At 32.7% G+C, this 16,996-nt stretch overlaps 1 protein-coding gene across 1 annotated transcript in view; it reads right to left on the bottom strand.

Annotated features, from left to right (window-relative positions):
* LOC106082115 (homeobox protein homothorax) overlaps positions 1-16,996 on the bottom strand; it is a 359,165-nt gene that overhangs the window by 314,336 nt on the left and 27,833 nt on the right. The window contains exons 2-3 of the mRNA XM_059363270.1: positions 11,357-11,643; positions 1,257-1,398 (exon numbers count right to left, since the gene is read on the bottom strand). Of these exons, the coding sequence (XP_059219253.1) occupies positions 1,257-1,398; positions 11,357-11,643 (429 nt within the window). The remainder of the gene's footprint in view (positions 1-1,256; positions 1,399-11,356; positions 11,644-16,996) is intronic.

The following is a 16,996-nucleotide window of genomic DNA, read 5'->3' as shown; positions in this document are numbered from 1 at the left end:
TAAAGTATAGCAACATTGTTGCAGCAACATGTTGCCAAGGCAGAAAATGTAATATTACGTTATTTTAGGCGTTTAAACAAAATCTGGTGACTGAAAAACAATTTTAATTTGAAAGAAGCTTAGGTTGTTACAACGTTTCAGCAACATTTCAAAAAAAATGTGAAAAAAGACTGGAAAGTTAACAATACTTTCTTTTAAGGTAAATTAAAAATAAGGAAAAATTAAACAAAAATTAGAATCTAATGTTAAAAACAAATTCAAAACTATTTTTACAACTCAATTTTCTTAAAAGTATCAGCGAACATTTGAAAATAAATTAAAAAAAAAAAATTTGCTGTAAATTTTTTTTATTTTTGTCTTGAAACTGCTTTGATAAAGAAGAAGAACTAAAACAAATTAAATTCGCTACTATTTGGGGCTGTTTAAAGTCTAGCAACATTGTTGCAGCAACATGTTGCCAAGGTAGAAAATGTAATATTACGTTATTTTAGGCGCTTAAACAAAAGCTGAAGTAATTTGTGACTGAAAAACCATTTTAATTTGAAAAAAGCTTAGGCTGTTACAATGTTTTAGCAACATTTCAAATAAAATGTGAAAAAAAGTCAGGAAAGTTAACAATACTTTCTTTTTAGATATGCAATAGATCAAAAGTATGAAATATTGAATTGTTGCTTATTTTTAAACAATAATTTGGTGAAATTCCTTTAGGTTTCAAAAAATTTGGGTTTAGCAACAATGTTGCAACAACATGATGCTAAAGCTAAAACTTTAATTTTCTACAATTTTTATTATTTACCAATTTTCCTAAGGCTTTTCATTTCTTATATGCTTTTAATTCCCTTTCTGTATTCCTAAAGTACGAAATATTGAATTGTTGCTTATTTTTAAACAATAATTTGGTGAAATTCCTTTAGGTTTCAAAAAATTTTTGTTTAGCAACAATGTTGCAACAACATGATGTTAAAGCTAAAACTTTAATTTTCTAAAATTTTTATTATTTACCAATTTTCCTAAGGCTTTTCATTTCTTATATGCTTTTAATTCTCTTTTTGTATTCCTTTTTTAAATTTTCTCTTACAACTCTATGAAACAACATGTTGCAGCAACATGTTGCTAAAGCTTAAACTTAAATTTTGTACTATTATTACTTTTTTTTTTTAATTTTCTTTTGGCTTTTCATTTCCTCTATGATTTTTATTCCCGTTTTATGTTTTTGTTTTAATTTTTTTTATTTCTTACAACTCTATGAAACTTACCTGTTTACTAAACATTGCAATATCTTCATTAAATGATTCTGACGAACATACATCACCACCTTGCACACCAGGTTCTCTGGGCGTACATGTGGCCAATTCACATTTTTCAAATATTAGAGCCAACAGCGGGAATAGGGGATGTCTGTAAGAATAAGAAAAATAGATGATGAAAAATAAAGACCCACCAAAAAAAGAAATAAACAAATTAAAACGAAAATCAAATCAAATATTTCGGTTTTCACAAAAAAAAACCATAGCGTCCAAAATGCATAGCACACAGCAAAAGAAACTCATAGTCAGCGCCAGGCATATAGCAAAACAAAATCTGCTCAGTGCGGGCAATATTGCTTAAATTTGTTTACACTAATGGCGACAAGAAACCGCCGTCATCATCATGGTCTTCGTACTACTACTTGCAATGCTTTTGCTGCTGCTACTTTGAAAAGTGGCGGCTGCTTCCCGTCACAGCAGCAACAGCATCAAAATAGCAGCTGGTATAACTTAAAGGAAATTCTATTAAGGGGGTGTTAGTGGGGGGGGGGTTAGTTTGGGGGGGACAAATACAGATCTCTATTGAAGGGAGGTGTCAGAGTAATATACTCAAGGGGCTATGATGATTTTCCTCAGCTCTCTATAATGTCTTCAAGTAGCATCATCAGCATCACCAAGAAAATCATCAGGCTAGGGCAATGCTTGCTAGCCTGCCTGCCTGCCTGCCTAGTGTACTATCTTTTGGCGTATAAAACGCACTCATTAAATACCACATACTTACCACACCACTTACTGCCTAGACCTATTCACAATGTTTTAGAGGCATAGAAGTTTACGTTGGTGTGTTTATAAGTGCATTTAACATTTGGTATTTTAATTAGAGCATAAGTTAAAGGAAATGCTATGCATTTCTAAAATGCCAATTTTAGATGATTTTTTTTTCTTCTTGTTGTTGTATATTTGTATTTTATTCTAGGCATTTACACTGATGCCACTATAGCCTCAATGTTCAATCGTTTATACATGCACTCAAGAACTCTTCTAATTATGAGTAGAGCAAAAGATTTTTTTCGCTTTAGGATGTTGTTGATATTGTTGTTGTTTGATTTGCCTGAAGGAAAATGTTTGGCGCTTGCAACACTACGGGATATCGTCATCGTTGTCGGTGTATATGAAGGTAATAAATGCTATAAATTAAATTGAAAATCAGCTAAGTAGCATTTCATGGAGGAAAAAATAAATTAAAAAGAAAAGCTGTATATGAAAAAATCGAAAATGTTGCAGCAACATTGTTTATGAGAGGAAAGAGGTCATTCTAAGAAGAGGTCATAAGTTGGGAAAAGTATATCAAGGTGATACTCAACCAAAACAAAATTAAAATATTTTCTTTACAAATTTCTGGAAATTGCTTATATGAGGAAATGTTGCAGCAACATGTTGATAAATAAGATTTGCCTAAGGGTATAACTATAATTTAAAAAAACTGTTGGACTTTCATTTGGTATGAAATAGACGTTGTTTTACCATTTTAAAAACTGCAAAAACTTTATGAAATTCTATTGCAACATGTTGCTGAAACATTTATGAATTATAAACAACCCAATCGTTAATGTTCAGTTTTAGTGTTCAAGCCTACCACAGATATTTCTAAAGTCTTCAAGACAATGTTTATTAAGAAAAAATTTTGCAGCTTTGGAAACCAAATGTTGCAGCAACATACTGCCCACCTAATTTTAAAACAAATTGGCCCAACAATTTTTTGTCAAAGTGCAGAAGCTTTAAAATATATATTCATTTAGTAGTTTCTACCCTGGTAAATTCTTCAATTTCCCTTTTATGAGAATTAAAAATATTCTTTACAATGTTGCTGCAACATGTTGATGTAAATAAAAATTAAAAATGTTTCTGCCTCACTATGGAGCATTAAAAAAAACTGTTGTTTTCTTCGTTTTCTTCCAGAAACCTTTCTTTAATTCCCTGTTTTCTGAAGCAAAATCATTTTTAAAAATGTTGCTGCAACATGTTGCCGGTTACAAAAATTAAAAATGTGTTTGCCATGGAGCAGTCAAACAAAGTTATCACAGTTTTTTTCTTCCGGAAATTCGTATTTTCTGTTTTTTTTTTTTAAATTGAATCTTTTTGGTAAATGATGCAGCAACATGTTGCCACAAATTTGAATTTTAATATTTTTGCCACATTATGGTATAGTAAAAAAACATTACGGCTGTTATTTTTTTTTCCAGAATTTATTTCCGAAAACTTGACTGCCCTATAATTTAAGATTTCTTGTTCATTATTTTCTACCTCAAAATATATTTCAGCATAAAATTGAAAACTAATCGCCATAAATTTTGTTTAAATGTTGCATCAACATGTTGCTGAAACCTGTTATGGTATTTTAAGTATTATTTTAGCATTTTGTAATAAAAAATGTTTAGTTTTCTTTGTTTTGTATATATTTCTTTTTGAGAAATGTTGCATCAACATGTTGCTGAAACTGTTTATAGTATTTGAAGCACTATTTTAGTGTTTTATAATGAAAAATGTTTCATTATTTTGTTGTATGTATTTATTTTTGAGAAATGTTGCATCAACATGTTGCCGAATCTGATTATAGCTTTTTTCCAGTATATAGTCATTTTTTTATGGGAGAGTAATGAAACATCTTGCTGCCGCATAATTTTTGAATTTTTATTCATAATTCTCTGCACCAAAACATATTGCATCATTAAGTGTTAAACCTAATCCGAAAAATGTTTAAAAAGTTGCTTCAACATGTGTCTGAATATGTTTGCATTATTCATGCTATATTTGTTGCAGTAGCAGTGTGTTGTACACTGAGGCGGCAGCACTTGCCGCCTCAGTGGGGTCAAACCGGTACCTACAGCCGGCTGCCATGGGATTGCGATTTTTGCTATTATTTCACCTATGCCTTATGAGAAATTCAGGCAACATTTGCCTACCCTACAATTCTAAAAAATTTCTCATTTTAGCATGATTTTTTGTAAGAAAATGTTGCTGCAACATTTCACTTAGTCTTATTTGAAACTTCTAACCTAAATATTCGTTTGCTAAACCCTTTTTGTTGCCTCACAAGCTTATGGCCATGACCATAAACTTGGAATATTTCCCGCCAAAAATCTATACTATATATAAGAAACATTTTCTACCTATTGTTGTTGTGTGGTTATACTTTTGCTATAGTATGCTCTCTGGTGAATGCCGGTTCATAAATTAAAATTGTAAATCAACAAGTTTGTATTGCTCTGGTTTTCTGCTTGCTTAAAAGTCAATATCAAACATGAACAATAACAGCAACAACCACAAGAGGGGCACCAGCAGCAACAGTGAAAACCGCCCCCCTCCCCACAACAGCAAAAGGCAAGAGTAACTACAGCAGCAGCAGCAGCAACAAGAACAGCCAGCAACGAGTAAATGTGTAAAAGTGTTTTGACAAGGAGGCCTGTTTTAAATGCACGAAATTGTAATAAATCTTTGGCTCATATTGCTGCTGCTGCTGCTATTGCTGGCGTTGTTGTTGTTGTTGGCTTTTATAAAAAGGCTACTGTATGTAAACATTGCCATAAACACTACTCTGGCACACAAACTCTCTTTCGGTCTATCTTTCTTGCGCTCTTTGCTGTTGGGGTTTTTGGACTCTCTAGACAACGATTTTTGTTTTTTTTTTTTTTTACTTTTTAATATACCCTCATATATATATATGCATGTTATATAGTATTTTTATTTTGTCTGTCATACTGTCTGCCTATCTATGGTAGACAATGTATTGTTTTTCCTCGTTTCTCATCTGTAATTTATTACCATCTTTTTAACTGTCAAAAAAAAATTTTTGTGTTTTTCGTTTGGGATGTTGCTGAGTCTGTGAGAGAGCGAGCATTGAGAGTAGGCCAGCGAGCGCCATCACATGTTTGGTTGCCTCGCTGACTGACTGTGTGTAGTTGTAAACATTTGCAATGTCATTGTTGACAGTTTAGACATATTTGTTGATAGGTTTTTCGTGGCTTCGTTGGGGTTTCGTTTATTTGCCTTTTTGATGTCGGATGTTCTTCTTGTCGTTGACCAATTTATGTCAGACAACAACAACTCAAAAGAATCTTGAAGGATTTGCAACAACATCAAACAAGAAAAATGACAAATTGTTTTTTTTTTTTTGTTGTTCTTGTTGTTGTGGTGTTGGTGTCGCAAGAAAATATTAGAAATTCTTACGTTGAGCCATAACAAAAGGCATAGTCCCATGATAAATGATCTCGCTTGGCTTTTTGTTGTCATGTGGTGTGTGCATATGCAAATTTGCCACAGTGTAGAGGATTGAGGGAAATGCCTACTTTCGCCTGAGTGATAATTCCATGCTGAGTGACCATATTGAGAGAGTGTGTTATAGTACAAAAAACATCTGCTCTTGAACGAACATTGATGTTTGTTTGCTGCACACAATATGTGAATGCTCACTTTCCGGTTTGGGTCTTTTGTTCGAAGGATTATAGTTGGCCAAGCTTAGAGCCTTACAAATTGCACCTGAGTTTTTTTACCCTTAAGTTTTTTTGTATTTTATTTTATTCTTTTTTTGGAATGTGTTAAGGTCTTAGGAACTACCCTCTATAATTTTTCAATTAGTATTTCAAATGGTCTTTAAAATTCCCCTAGTTTTTCTTGCATCTAATATCACTTTATTTTAATCAAATGTTGGTTGGTTATTTTTTTTGGGTTTCGTGACCTCCAGGCAGTTTGGCCTTTTAAACTACTTAATAAAATGACAGGCAGTTTCCCTGGTTTTTTTCCCCCCCCCCCCCTACACTTGCTGCTCAGTATTGTTTAATTATGGTACACCCTTAGCCTGGGCCATGTGCTACCATATAACAAAGTGTGATATTTGCTTGGTCTGTCCTCGGGTATGGTTAAATCCCCTTGAGTTATAGGAAAAACTGCAACAAAGGTAAATACCGCCACCAACACCATTATGGAAGAAAAAAACTTTTATCCAGAGTCTTCTTCACTCACAAAAAAAGGTGTTAAGTTCTTAATAATAATGACAAGAATCATGTTATGCTAAAGAAAGCCACTAAGGCAACAGAGAGAGTGAAAAAAACTTAAAACAACACCAACTGCACTTTACTTTTGCTGCAAAAGTCTGCAATTCTGTTAAATGTGTTGTAAGTTATTTTGTTATCTCACAGTTTGTTTGAATTCTTCCGTAATAATTACATTTTATGATTAGGACCATAAAAGTCGTTTTGCCAAAGCAACGTTGATGACGACAATGCCTGATAATAATGCGGCTGTTGTTTTTATGACATCGACCGACCATCATAATGGTGCTGGCGGTGATGATCTTGATGATCATACAGGGCTTGTAAAAAGGTGTTAAGTGATAAAAGCCAAAGGGGCAAATGACATAATTATTGAGATTCTTAGAGGGGGGAGGAAAAGGGAAAGGAATGTAACATATGCAAATGGGAGAAAAATTAAAAAAAAAAATATTAAAACCAAAAAAAGATAGTTCTGGCTTAAAATTTTAGAAAAATATTTGAAAAAATGATGCAGCAACATGTTGCAATTAGAAATCTTAATTTGAAAATACAGTTGTTAAAATAATTGTTTACTTTCTTTGGATTTAAATAAAACTTTTATTACTTGAAATTATTTTGGTATAATTTTCAAGGAAATTTTTGAAACAAATATTACTAGAGCAACATGTTGCAGCCTCAGTTCCTTAATGGAATGTTCTTGGGCAAATTTGCATTTACATGTTGCAGCAATATGTTGAAATTAATTGATAGATATTTGAAAGAAATATTACTAGAGCAACATGTTGCAGCAACATGTTGAAATTACTTGACTAATATAATATGAAACAAATTTTTATTCTTAATACATAAAAGAAGAATAAAAACGAGAAACTTTTGTTAACCTAACGTTTCTTCCAAGAAATTGGGAAAAATGTTGCAGCAACATGTTGACATAAAAAATTTTTTTTTGAAAATGCAAGTAAAAAAAATTGTTCTACCTTCCTATAGGTTTGAAGAAAAAAAATTCAAAATTTGGGTTATTTTTAAAGACTTTTCTACGAAATATTTAAAGCAATGGTAAAACCACAAGTTGTAGCAACATGAAGGAAAATTTGATAAATATTAGAGAAAATGTGATTAAATTTTTCTCTTAATACTTTTATACGAAACACGATTAGAAAAAAACAACTTTTCTTCCATATATTTCATAAAATGTTGCTGCAACATGGAAAATCTCTTTTGAGCCACATGCAGCAAGATATTGCAAAAAATTTATAAATATTAGAGGGACAATGTAGAATAACTTTTTCCTTAATAGTTTTATACAAAAAGAAGGATAAAAGATAGTAAATTTTATTTTGGTTTGATCTTTCTACGCATTACGTGAATAAATGTTGCTGCAACATGTTGCCATAAATTTATTATTATTATTTTTTTTTTTTTGAAAATACTATTAATACAATTTTTGTTCACTTCCCATAGAATTAAAGAGAAATTTTAACTTATTTTTTAATTTTGGTAGATATTTCCAAGAAATATATATATAAAACAAGTAAAAGCGTGCTAAGTTCGGCCGGGCCGAATCTTATATACCCTCCACCATGGATCGCATTTGTCAAGTTCTTTTCCCGGCATCTCTTCTTAGGCAAAAAAGTATATAAGAAAAGAGTTACTTTGCTATTAAAACGATATCAAGATATGGTCCGGTTCGGACCACAATTAAATTATATGTTGGAGGCCTGTGTAAAATTTCAGCCAATTCGTTTAAGAATTGCGCCCATTGGGGCTCACGAAGTAAAATAGAGAGAACGATTTATATGGGATCTGTATCGGGCTATAGACCGATTCAGACCACAATAAACACGTTTGTTGATGGTCATGAGAGGATCCATCGTACAAAATTTCAGGCATATCGGATAATAATTGCGACCTCTAGGGGTCAAGAAGTCAAGATCCCAGATCGGTTTATATGGCAGCTATATCAGGTTATGAACCGATTTGAACCTTATTTGACACAGTTGTTGAAAGTAAAAATAAAATACGTCATGCAAAATTTCAGCCAAATCGGATAGGAATTGCGCCCTCCAGAAGCTCAAGAAATCAAATCCCCAGATCTGTTTATATGACAGCTATATCAGGTTATGAACCGATTTAAACCATACTTGGCACAGTTGTTGGATATCATAACGAAATACTTCGTGCAAAAATTCATTCAAATCGGATAAGAATTGTGCCCTCTAGAGGGTCAAGAAGTCTAGACCCAAGATCGGTTTATATGGTAGCTATATCAGGTTATGGACCGATTTGAACCATACATGGCACAGTTGTTGGGTATCATAACAAAACACGACGTGCGAAATTTTATTCCAATCAGATAAGAATTGCGCCCTCTAGAGGGTCAAGAAGTCAAGACCCAAGATCGGTTTATATGGTAGCTATATCAGGTTATGAACCGATTTGAACCTTATTTGACACAGTTGTTGAAAGTAAAAATAAAATACGTCATGCAAAATTTCAGCCAAATCGGATAGGAATTGCGCCCTCTAGAAGCTCAAGAAATCAAATCCCCAGATCTGTTTATATGACAGCTATATCAGTTTATGAACCGATTTGAACCATACTTGGCATAGTTGTTGGATATCATAACAAAACACGTTGTGCAAAATTTCATTCTGATCGGATAAGAATTGCGCACGCTAGAGGCTCAAGAAGTCAAGACCCAAGATCGGTTTATATGGCAGCTATATCAAAACATGGACCGATATGGCCCATTTACAATACCAACCGACCTACACTGACAAGAAGTATTTGTGCAAAATTTCAAGCGGCTAGCTTTACTCCTTCGGAAGTTAGCGTGCTTTCGACAGACAGACGGACGGACGGACGGACGGACGGACGGACGGACGGACGGACGGACGGACGGACGGACGGACGGACGGACGGACAGACGGACGGACATGGCTAGATCGACATAAAATGTCACGACGATCAAGAATATATATACTTTATGGGGTCTCAGACGAATATTTCGAGTAGTTACAAACAGAATGACGAAATTAGTATACCCCCCATCTTATGGTGGAGGGTATAAAAATTTTACAGGCAACATGTTTCAGCAACATGCTTATAAGGCATAAGAGAATATGGTTATAACTTAAATCCTCAATGCTTTTAAGTATAGAAGTTTACAGAAAACAACTGGTTTTGGATTACCATTTATACGAATTATTCAAAAAAAAAAATGTTGCAGCAACATGTTGAAATTAAACCATGCAACAAGAAATTAAAAACTATTTAAAAAAAAAGTTGTTTTAATTTTTTTTAATAATCCCACAGAATAATAGAAAATTATGACTTTGGGCGATAGATATTGAAAAAAAAACCAAAAATGCTAGAGCAACATTTTGCAGCAACATATTTATAAAATTTCATTGAAGAACACCGTTGATGAAAAGATGGTTAATCTTTCGACCGAATTTTTGAATACATATTTATTTAAAACCAAATTGGTGCTAAATAAAATCACCAACGGTTGTCAATTAATAAATAAATTGGACAACCATTGGCTTGATAGTTATCCCTGTGGTAAATGCCAGCCAAAAACAAGTGATCTTGAGTTCATAGACAACAAAAAGAACTATGAAAAATTTATTTTGTTTTTGTATATTAAATGTATTTGTCTAATCGGTATATTTGTTTTATTGGTAAAGAAAATGTTGCTGCAACATGCTAATAGGTTTTAATAAGCTAAAAAAAACATAATTATAGAATTATTGTCGAATTTTTTTTTCCGCAACATGTTGCTGATCTCCCTAGAATAAGCTAAGCTTTATGTAACTGATTTGCAAATGACAGCAGCAGATTTTAAAAAATTATTATAAATTTTGTTTTTTTCAGCAACATGTTGCTGATCCCTGGAATTCTATAAACCCAGATACCCTTTTGTCAGTTACATTTAAACTTTTAATTGAAAAATGTCAGCCTTATGTTACTGATTTGCAAATGTCTGCTGCAGATATTAAAAATTATACAAAAAAAAATTTTTTTCTCCAGCAACATGTTGCTGATCTTAGGAATTCCATAAACCTCAGACAATGTATTGTCAGTTAATAAAGTGATTTATAAATGTCATAGTTTTTATTGCTCGATTTTCTTTTTTGCATTATCATCTTTATGACTTTGCTTCCTGTTATTATTTATTCAGACACATGTTGTTACCAATTAATTATTACATGACTGCTGCTGCCTGCCAATAATTCTCTCATCCTCATCACCAACGATCGATGGCTTTTAATACATTTCAAAAATATGACAAATATGTCATTATGTGTCAATAACAACTGACAAGTAGTTAACACTCTTTAAGATGTTTGTTAAGTGGTTTAAATTAATATACAAATAATAATCATATTTTTGCTGCGGATGCCAGAGTAAGACAGGCGTTTTTCTTCAATCTTACCCCCCTTTTCTTTGTCGAGTTTTTGTTTTCCTTTAGCCAAGAAGGCTAGCCTCTAGAGGTCTCTCTGTTTGTTTTCTTATAATAACAGATTAATTACTTGTCTCAAAGGCTCCTTGATGGGCATAACAATGAAACCAAAGAAAATGTACGAAATATGATTGATGTGTCTACGACAGAGGGACAGCCGCTAACACATGCCTGTAAAACACACAAAGAGGGAGGAATTTTTTTCATCAAGCTCATAAAGAAAACCCAAATTAGCACCTATCCCTCTAGAAATGAAACCAATAAATAAATTTCTTTTTTAGAAAATTTCTTCTGTTAAATGGCAAATGGCTAACCCCTAATTTGCGCGTGCGCAAACCATTTGTGTGTGTTTAGAAAGCGATCATCAAGAAACGCCTACAAAATTATGCCTCCAGGCAGGCCTTAATTAAATTGAAATAAAAGGCAACATCACACAGGAAAAGGAAATAAAGGCACACGAGCATGTAATATGGCCAACCACCTGATATTCAGGTATTTGAAACCAGATCTTTGGGATATTTGCATATGCTTGCTGGAGTTCTTTTGCTGTGTTAGAATGTGTTCTGGGATTTTGTTTTGTTTGATTTTATACTTACTCATATATAGCATCCTTATCACGTTTATGTACTTCGGGTATTGCACCCATTAAATGATTAGCAACCGGTGATACATGACTAGGTGTTCCATGGCCACCAGCCGCACCGGCTGTGTGGTAGCCATGCATGCCAACTGTGGCCGCTGCTGCAGCAGCATGTGTCATGTGTGGTGAATGATGTGATGGTAGGCCTTGTAATCCAGGCGGCCGATGACCAACATGTGGATCATACATGGCAGCTGCTGCAGCACCCGAATCCATACCATAGCCATGCAGGCCATCATCATACTAAGGAGAAAGAGAAAAAATACGAAAAAAAAGGAAATGAATATTTGATTTGTAAATTGATAAACTTTTTTCAAAAACAAAGAAAATTCTTTTTTTAATATTATTGTGTGAAAATTTTGAGAGACATCATAATGTTGCTGCAACATGTTCCTAGATCAAAAGCTACATATTGGATTATTATTAATAGTACTTATTTCAGGGAAAAAAAAATTATGAAAAGCTTAAAAATTGAGCAGTTACTGTGTGCATTTTTTGAGAAACATAATAAGGTTCGGCAACATGTTGCTAGCCTTAGACATACACTATTGATTAAATGTTTTAAAAGAAAATTATTGATTTATTGAACACATTTGTTTTAAAAGAAAATTATATTTCAAGTTTGTCAACAATGTTGCAGCAACATGTTGCTTACAAAATTTGCCATAAAAGCTGTTATTTTCCAAACGGAGATATTTTTTTTTATATAAGATTTTTAGCTAAGAGATGTAAACGAATTTATAATTTAAAACAGCCATACCAGATGAAAAGCTTAGAAATATTTCTGCAACATGTTGCTTGACAAAAGAAGCATATTTTGTATCAAATAATAATTTGTTATATATCAACAACTGCAGTTAACATAATTTTCCATACAAAAAGTTTTTTAAAAAATTATTTATTAATTATAGAAAATTTTCCAGCAACATGTTGCCAACTATGCCCTAAAGGATTTTTAATAGGAAGTTCAAAATTTGAACTTTGCTTTTCAAATTAGGATAAAATTTATGACTATTTTTTTAACCGAACTTCGCAAAATCTCTATCTTTACGTTCTAAAAAGTATTTTGTCATTAGTTTTTTAAAAGTTGCAGCAACATATTGCTAGCTGTTACATGAGAAAATTTGATTAAAGTTTGGAAATTTGAAATTTGCTTTCCAAATTCAAGAGAATTTTATGACATATATAAATTTCTTCTAAAAACTTTCGGATTATTTTAAACAAAACATGTTGCAGCAACATATTGCCAATTCTAACAAAGAGGAATTCGAATAAGAAGTTGTCATTGAAATCATTTCATGTCATTGAAATTCTAAAAAAAAAACTTTGCTTATAATATTAACATGTGATGTTGCAGCAACATGTAGACAAAAGTAACTCAAACCTAGGTAAGGAACTCTAATGCCAAAATATATCTTTCAAGACGCCTTTTATGTAATACCAATACTCTTGTATGTGTATGTATCTGGAGAAATAGGTAATATATAAATCAAATGTTGCTGCAACATGTTGCTTGATTAAAAAAATCAGTATTCTTACGTAAGCTTTTTATCAAAATAAAGCTTTAAGAAGTAATTTTAAAATGTGTTCTGCCACATCCTTTTTTGGATAGAGACAGGCCGTTTGTTATACAAAATACATGTTGCTGCAAAATGTTGCGTAACCAAGTTAATCTCAATCTTGGTTGTTGAGCATTTTGTTGTTGATGTGTTCTTGTATGTGGTTAATGTTCCCTGAAATATTTTCTACGGAAGCTTTTCAAACATGTTGCAGCAACATGTTGCTGGACTAACAAAAATATCTTTTTTGTAACTTTCAGCTAACTATAATTTATTTTTTTGGTTCAGATTTTGTATACAAAAACACAATTGAATTTTAAGTGCTGCTTATTTTATATTTAATTATTTCTTTTTTTGTAAATTAAAAAAATGCTTTAATTGTTTTTATTTTTAAATTTTTTTTGTTTTTATGTTTTCTTAAGTTTTTAATTTTTTTTTTTAATTAAAAAAATCCAATTTAATTTTGTTTTTATTTTTAAATATTTTTTTTATTTTTGCTATACGTTTTAATATATTTTTTTTTTAATTTCAGGTTTTTTTTATTTTTTTAACAGCCTAAATATTTTTCTATTTCTTTCCCTTCCCCTAAATTTTTGTTTTTTTTTGGATTGAATGTCAAAATATTTTTCTTTGAAAAAAATGTTCCCACACACAAAATCCATATGAAATTCTTGTCACCCATAATAGCTATGGACAAAAAACACAAAACAACAGAGAACGTGAATTTATCACAAAAGTTATCATGAACAAACAATCATCATCCTCATCAACAGCAACAACAACAACAACAAAAACATTATAGCCAGCACATTGGCATATCGCTTCAATCGTTGTCAACAATGATTTTCTCATACACAGCGTACACACCAGAAAAAGGTAAGAAAGGGGCGCACCAGCCATACCATTACCACCTCCAACTACTATACGGGAGAACAACAACACCAGCAACACCAACAACACAAATAATAAGCTTGACCTTGTAATAACAGCCTTAACTTCAAGCGTCTTAACGTTTTTTGCATACGAAATGTACAAAATGATTTGTTTTGTTTTGTTTCTTGTCCGTCTGTCGTACGCTGCTATTTTTTTTATAGAAAAAAGTTTTTTAAACGGTTTTAAACTACGTCTTTTTGTCGATGTTGTTTTAAGCCAAAACACTTCTTTAACGCCACTTTATTAACTGCATAAGAAACAAAGCAAAAAAAAAAAAACATTTTTCTCTACGCTTGACAATGTTAACCAAGTCTAAAGAGAGACACATAGCTAGCTAGGCGGCTTGGGCCCATACCCTTCCCACCCAACATTTACAACATGGGCTGGCATGCTAAAGGCCTCTGAGCCCCTCGAATACATACGGGTGAGGGTAACAGCGAACGTTCGTTGGGTCGTTCATTCCTACATTGATGATTGTGGAGATTTTTATCATTTTATAAAATACAAAACTTTTTCAACTTGAGAGTTCACACTGCATATAAAATTTCGCTGTCGATGTTCAGATAGTTGTATGAGGATTTCTGTCCATTGCTCTTTTCCAAAAAGGTATTTTGTCAAAAGGCGTCTTGACTGTGCTTAAAGTATCTGCCTGGCTCGTTTAGCTTGTCGTTCATGTCGTTGATGACTATGACGATGAGGATGATGATGATGTGTCCCTGTCGTGCTGCGTGTCTTTTGCAGCAGGTTAAGGAGATCTACCCTGACTGCCTTTGCTGCCTTCTATATGGGGGCTTATATGAGTAATGTTGAGCTGTGCTGTTTTGTTTAGGCGTTTTGCACTTTATCGATTTGAAAAGATCTTTTTTGCCAAACCAAACAATTGTGTTTCGAGTCTTAAGCAGCAATTGACACATTGATGTAAAATGTCAACAATGACACACACATACACCACAAGACTCCCCCCCACTATCTGTTGATCACAAGAGGCTTTAATGGAGAGCCCTTTCCTGTTTAAGCTGAGGGGCCCTCGCCTAACAAGTGTTAATGATTAAAATCTTAAACAGCATACCCTGAGAGTGTGTGGAGAAGATGCTTTCCGCTGTTTTTTTTCTTTGACAAAAGAGGAAATATTTAAAAAAAACCTATCTTTGTATTTATACTTAAAAAAACCACCTGCAACATTTTTTTTTGTACCTAGTGGCTGGATCTCATACTCATTTTGTCTCCTCGAAAGTCTCATAAAATGTTGGCAGATTTGTTTTATTTTTTGTTTCCTTTTACCAAAGACAATATTGTTATGAAGGCTTTGTTGGAGGGAAAAATGCCATTTTAGTGGGCTATTGTTTGGCCAGCAGCGGCACCAGCAAACCTTTCTCAATATCCGCCTTTTTAAAACCAGCTTGAAATTTTTATTCAACCAGGCAAGCAGGCCAAGAATGAAATGAATTGTAGAAGGAAAAAAAAAAAATATTGTCCTCCAGATACATACACAAGATTAGCAAAAGACTTCATTTCACATACATGCCTTTTTTTAAGCAAACGAAACGAAAATCCCCCCTAAGCTTAAACAACAACAAAAAACCCCAAACCCCAGGAAGAAGAAGAAGAAGTAGAAAAACCAAAGCCAAAGCCAAAACCAAACCATCAGCAACAACTGCCATGTGCAGTTAAAAAGCGTATGGCCGTTTTTTTGTCTGGCTGCAATAATGTTGCTAGTGCTACAACTACGGCTGCTGTTGCTGCAAGTTGTTTATTGTTCAAGTTTTGTGGGTTAAAGTCGCGGCTCAGATATTTGTCATTTGCCTGGTTGTGTTTTTTTTTATGCTTCACTTCATCCTCATCCATTTCTTATATAAATGTAGATATGTAAGTAAAATTGTTTTTAAATATATCTATACTCCCCACATGGGCTTTGAAATACTCCAAAAAGGTTTTGGGGGCTTTTTTATTTTTTTTTGTTTTGTTTTGTTTTGTCTTGGCCCCCCAACAAAGAAAAAAAGACTCACAGCAAGAAAGCCTTTAAGAAAGATTGTCTAAAAGCAGTTAAACTATAAAGTTGTTATGCTAATTTTTGTAGTTTAGTTGGTTCTCATTGTTGTTGTTGTTGTTGTTGCTGGCATTGCAGTGCCTAGATAACTACAAGAATCTTGGAAGTCAGGCTAGTTGGGCAAAGGAAAAAATGGTTAAGGCAGGAAATTACAGGAAACCGGAAATGCCGGGGGAGCAGAGAGTAGAGAGAGAAAATGAAATGAATGAGAAAATTCATTAAAATTAAATTGAAAAGAAAATTTTTTGTTTTTTTTTACCAGGGGAAGTTAAGGAAGACAGTAAAGAAAAAAAAATCGCTTTGAGGCGAAGATGTATGGAGAACATTATTTAATTCTATTAAAAAAGTCAAAAACTCAGTTTTGTGCAATTTTGCTCATTTCTGTTTGTAGCAACATTGTTGCAGCAACATGTTGCTGGAGCTGAAAAGGCGTATTTTGCAAAATTTCATACAAAAGCAATTAAAAATGCCCTTTCTTACTTTAATTCCATTAGAAAAATCTAAAACTTATAAAAAATTTGAATTTTTCTTGCAATTTTGACTAGTTTTGGTTTTAGCAACATTGTTGCAGCAACATGTTGCCCAAGTTAAAATGGTGTATTTTGCAAAATTTCAAAATAAAAGCAAGTAGAAATATCTTTTTTTTCAGTTTTGACCATATTTGATTTTAGCAACATTGTTGCAACAACATGTTGCCAGAGCTGATATGGTTGCAGTTTATATAGATTTTCAGAGGAAATATGAGTTAAATGTGTTTTAAGACGTTTTGAGGTATGCTGTGGGTAATTTAGCATGTGAAATAAGACTTTGGAGAGAAAAATGCAGCAAATATATGTTGCCAAGAATATAAAAAAACGTAATTGGCAAAAATTATGTATTAGAATTATGCGTTTCTAGAAACTATGGCCATAATTAGCTCTAGCACCTAGGATTCAAATTTCTAGGATTAAGGAAATAAGAAATTTTTCTTGATTTTTTATTATCTTTCTTTATTAATACTTATTGAAAATTTTCAATCTGAGAATATTTCCGCAATAACAATAATTTTCAAATCTAG

This window comes from Stomoxys calcitrans, chromosome 2 (assembly GCF_963082655.1).
Source record: "Stomoxys calcitrans chromosome 2, idStoCalc2.1, whole genome shotgun sequence".
In the NCBI taxonomy this organism is placed as follows: domain Eukaryota; kingdom Metazoa; phylum Arthropoda; class Insecta; order Diptera; family Muscidae; genus Stomoxys; species Stomoxys calcitrans.
Note: the sequence above shows the minus strand (reverse complement) of the source record. Positions and strands in the feature narration are given on the sequence as shown.